This window comes from Felis catus, chromosome A2 (genome assembly GCF_018350175.1).
Source record: "Felis catus isolate Fca126 chromosome A2, F.catus_Fca126_mat1.0, whole genome shotgun sequence".
Classification (NCBI taxonomy): Eukaryota; Metazoa; Chordata; class Mammalia; order Carnivora; family Felidae; genus Felis; species Felis catus.
This window is the reverse complement of record NC_058369.1, coordinates 18,334,346-18,338,819: the sequence shown is the minus strand read 5'-3', so window position 1 is coordinate 18,338,819 and position 4,474 is coordinate 18,334,346. Positions and strand designations below refer to the sequence as shown.

Below are 4,474 nucleotides of genomic sequence, written 5' to 3'. Positions count from 1 at the left end.
TCAAGGGTCACTAGGGCGGGCCAGGTCCCGGAAGCGGAAGCGCGGCGCGCTTCCGGTGCGCAGCGGGCGGCCATGTTGGAGCAGCGGAGGCGGCGCAGAGGCGCGTCCTGGGTCCCCGCGGCGGCGCCGGTAGGTTGGGGCCATGGGCCTAGCCGCGCCGTGGAGGGGCCGTCCGCGAGGCGACAGGGCGGATGGGCCGGGCGGTCGGCCCTTTCGGGACCCGCGCCCTCCACTAGCCCGGCCAAGATCCTCCCCCACCCCCACCCCCTGCTCAGCGACCCCACCCTGGGGCTGCGCGACCGGGTCGGGCTCGCCCCGCCCGCCCCGCGCGTTTCGCTGCCTTCAAGATCCCCGCTCCTACCCGCGGCTCAGGCCCCAGGGACGCGGACTCCCAGGCCAGTGGCCCTGATCTGCCCCCCAACCTGGTCCCCTTTGGATGAGGCCTCTCCTGTCTCCCATCTTTCATCAACTTCCCTGTCGGCCCCGGGGGCACGTGTGAAGGGAAGTCGGGGACCAGACTGCAGCCTCTGTTTCCGGAGCCTCTTGGAAAACCCAGAAGACCCCTCCCAAGAGTCTAGACCGACCTGGGCGGAAGAGCCCTCGGTTCACCCCTAATATCTGTGCCTGCGGGGAAACAGGCTCCTCCCTATTCTACAGTTCACAGCCCTGAAAACTACATCCCCTGGAAAGAAAAAAATAAAAGAAGTAAAGTCATGTGCAAGGATTGTGTTTGGAGAATGGCCTCTGGAGAGAGGAAGTGCCAGAGACACCTGAGGATCCAAGAATGTTTCCAAACAAAGAGCCCCAGGGCACTTCCTCCAGGGGATTCTGAAAACTTCCTCTGCTCCATTAGGGCGGCGGGAAGAAGCTGCACAGACGCGCCTCCTGGCCCCAGGGACCTGCCTGATCCCAGCTGATCTTTTAATGCTGTGGTACAGCTGGGATCAGGCTCCCTCTGGGAGCCCTCAGTACCAGGTTAGGCATTAGACATTAGTCATGACTGATGGCCTGTGGCTTCTTCAGAGAAGCCTGGGACAACTTGAGTGTGCCCAGACAGCTCCATCTGGGCTGCACTGAGGTCTGCAGCCCTCCAGACCCTAGTTAGGACAGCTCAGATTTCTAGTGTCCACCTTATTAGCCATCCTGTTGGAGCCTTTGGCTGTCAGACCTTGAGCTCTTGGTCTGGCTGCTTGACCCATAGGCAGCCTGGTTGCCCAGACATGTGTCATGAGTATCTGCTACTTATCTTTTTAGTTTCTGTTGAAGGAGAGTCTGACTCTTGCCTTGAGGTTAGTCTCCATGATTTGAGTTCTGGGAGTCAGGCTTCTGAGCCTGTCTGGGGACTCCAAAAGCAGAACTTCTGGTGGACAGGGAGGTTCACCCCTGAGCACCTGGATAACAGCAGCTGGAGGAACAGAGGTGGGCATTGACATTGAGTGTAGGTCTGGGCTCTTTGACTAGACTTAAAGGCTCATGTTGCCCTGCTCTCAGCTGGTTTCACAGCTAGACCGCCCAGCCCTGACCACAGACTCCAGTCACACACATTAAATGTGCCTTACTGTTTCTCATTTCTAAGACATTGTATTGGTTGTTCCCCTTTTTGCTCCATTTCCATCTGGTCCTTCCTATTCATCACTCATGTCCCACCTAGGTGTTGCCTCTCCTAGGAATCCTTCCCTGACCCACTGGAAGGCTGAGCTGGGTGTCAGTGTGCACTCCCAAGAACTTTCATGGTCTCTGTCTTGCTTTCTGTACAGGACTCCTTGAAGACGGACATTCACCTCTATTCCCAGGGTTGAGTCTAATACCAGGTTTCTGGCCTCAGAAAATAGAGAATTGAGTTAAAATGGGCCAACCAAGCCCAAATCTTCCTAGGGACCCAATAGCATGTTAGATGGCTCTGATGAGCTTCTGGACATTTATCTCAAAACTGCCTTTGACCCATGTGGATCCCTCCTGCCACCCTGATCCTCACCCTGCCACTATAGTAAGTCAGGAAACCAGGGCTTTGCCCCAAGCAGTGGCTCACTATGGCAAGAGCCCTGTGTATCCATAGTTGTTATTAAGGAGAGCACAAGCCCTGATGGACTTATTATCTACATGCCTTGTCCCTTATCCCAGTGCTCATCTTTTTTTTTTTTTTAAGTTTAGTTAATTATTTTAAGAGAGGAAACCAGCGGGGGAGGGGCAGAGAGAGGAAGACAGAAGATCGAAGCTGACTCTACGCTGACAATAGCCCAATGTAGGGCTTAAACTCATGAACCATGAGATCATGACTTGAGCCAAAGTCAGATGCTCAACTTACTGAGCCACAGGTGCCCCAATCTTTTTTTTAAATTAATTAAATGATATATTTTCTTTTTTTTTTAATTTTTTTTTTTAACGTTTACTTATTTTTGAGACAGAGAGAGACAGAGCATGAATGGGGGAGGGTCAGAGAGAGAGGGAGACACAGAATCTGAAACAGGCTCCAGGCTCTGAGCGGTCAGCACAGATCCCGATGCGGGGCTCGAACTCATGGACCGCGAGATCATGACCTGAGCCGAAGTCGGCCGCTTAACTGACTGAGCCACCCAGGTGCCCCTAATGATATATCTTCTTTAAGTAATCTCTGCACTCAACATGGGGCTTGAACTCACAACCCCGAAATCAAGAGTAACATGCTGTACCATCCCAAACGCCCTTCAGTGCCATTCTTACTGATTCTTTTCTTCTTGTCTTGGAGGTGCCAAGCGCTGATTTGCGGATACCCAGGCAGATCTGCAGTGCCTAATGCCATGAGCGTGGTGGTGCAGCATGTGGAGGAGAAAGCTGTGCACTCCTGGTCGCGGATCTCCACGGCAGGGAAGAAGGCCCTGGAGGAGGCGCTGCTTGTCTTTAACCCCATGAGTCAGGATCTCAGTGCCACAGAGGCCCAGCTTGTAGCCTTCCTGCAGGGCCTGCGGGATGATGGCTTCCAACCTACCATCCTGCGCAGCGGTGATGTCTATGGCTATAGTTCATGCACAGCTAACCCCCCAAGCCAGACGAAGCTGCAAGCTCGTGCCCCCACCCCAGCTGCCACATCACCTCCAGCCAGTGCTCCCCGAACTGCCATGCGACTGCCTGCAGGCCGGGCCACGCTGCTCCCTATGCCACTATCTGGAAGGCTGGCCAAAGCATCCACACCAGCCCTTGCCAAGCACGCTACCACCAACCTGCTGCTGAGCTCCCTGAAGCAGTCAAGTGCCAGCCGTGCCCGGGGTGCAGCAGTGGGCTTCCCTGCCCACCTCTATCCAGGTGTCTACCCTGCCATGCGGCTCTCTGTTGTCCTTGAGGCCCTGGTTCCACTAAAGACTCCCATGCCCTGCTTGGGTGCCAAGCACAAGGCACAGTCACTGCAGCTCTCACTTGCAGACTCTCCCCTGAAGCTGCGCAAAGGTCCAGGGAAGAGACCAGGGAACTCTCGGCCCAAAGCTCCCAAAAGCACAAGCAAGGGCCCCAAATGTCTGACTCATAGAGGCCCCAGGGCCAGACCCCAACAAGGCACTATGCCCCGGAAAAAGACCTGCAAAGCTACTGGGTCCCTCAGTGGCCTACAAATGAAAAGTGGCTCTGCCCTGGGCACTAAAACATCCCAGGCCAAGGCAGCTCGAACACTGGCCAAAGCTGCCCAGGCCAAGGTGGCTCGAACACAGGCCAGAGCTGCCAAGGCCCGGGCGAAAGCCAAGGCAGCACAGATGAGGGCCAAGGCCAAGGCAGCACGGATCAGGGCCAAGGCCAAAGCAGCACGAATCAAGGCCAAAGCCAAGGCTATGCGGGCCAAGGCCAAGGCAGTGCGGGCTAAGGCCAAGGCAGTGGGATCTAAGGCCAAGGTAACTAAGACTCAGTCCAGGAGCAGAGGCAGGCCAAAAGGGTCTGTTCAGACCAGGACTGCAAGAAGGGGCCAGAAAAGCCACCCTGAGACTGTGGGGCAGAAGAGGAAAAGGGCTGAGGAGGCAAAGGATCTTCCTCCCCGGAAAAGAACACGACTTGGGTCCCGATCCCCTAAGGCATGGCTAGGGCCTGGAACAGCAAAGCTGCTGAAATTCCGGGCCATCAAGGTGGACAGGCGGTCCTCAGACGATGAGGTTCGGCAGCGGGCTCAGCGGATCCTCCGTGTGAACCTGTCCCCTGTAATACAGCTCCAGCCATTGCTGCCATACTCAGCACTCTGATTCCTTCATGTAGCAATGTTTGGGGAAACTGAGCCCAGTTGTCTGTGTGACCAGTGGCACAGTGTGCAATGCCCATGGATTCTACAACCCCAAGGACTCCGGGTGCCTCTCCAGGGCCCTGAGAGCCACCATTCTCCTTTCAGAGACTGGAGGATATGGGGTGGTATGGGCGGGTGGGAGGGGTGTTCTCATGGCGCGATGCACTGTGATTTGTTACTCTTCAAGTTGTACCTCCACTGTTCCATCTATCACGTTTTATACCTTTCCACCTTCCAGTC

The 4,474-nt window shown here is 55.6% G+C and overlaps 1 protein-coding gene across 1 annotated transcript; it reads left to right on the top strand.

Annotated features, from left to right (window-relative positions):
* Positions 1–4,474, top strand: CCDC71 (coiled-coil domain containing 71). The gene is made up of 2 exons (XM_023248702.2): positions 1–129; positions 2,726–4,474. Exon 2 carries the CDS (start codon positions 2,778–2,780, stop codon positions 4,194–4,196), a length of 1,419 nt encoding a protein of 472 aa, XP_023104470.1. The 5' UTR covers positions 1–129; positions 2,726–2,777; the 3' UTR covers positions 4,197–4,474.

What these genes read in the sequence shown, in the direction of transcription:
- CCDC71 (XM_023248702.2), top strand. Translation starts at nt 2,778, where the DNA reads ATGAGCGTGGTGGTGCAGCATGTGGAGGAGAAAGCTGTGCACTCCTGG.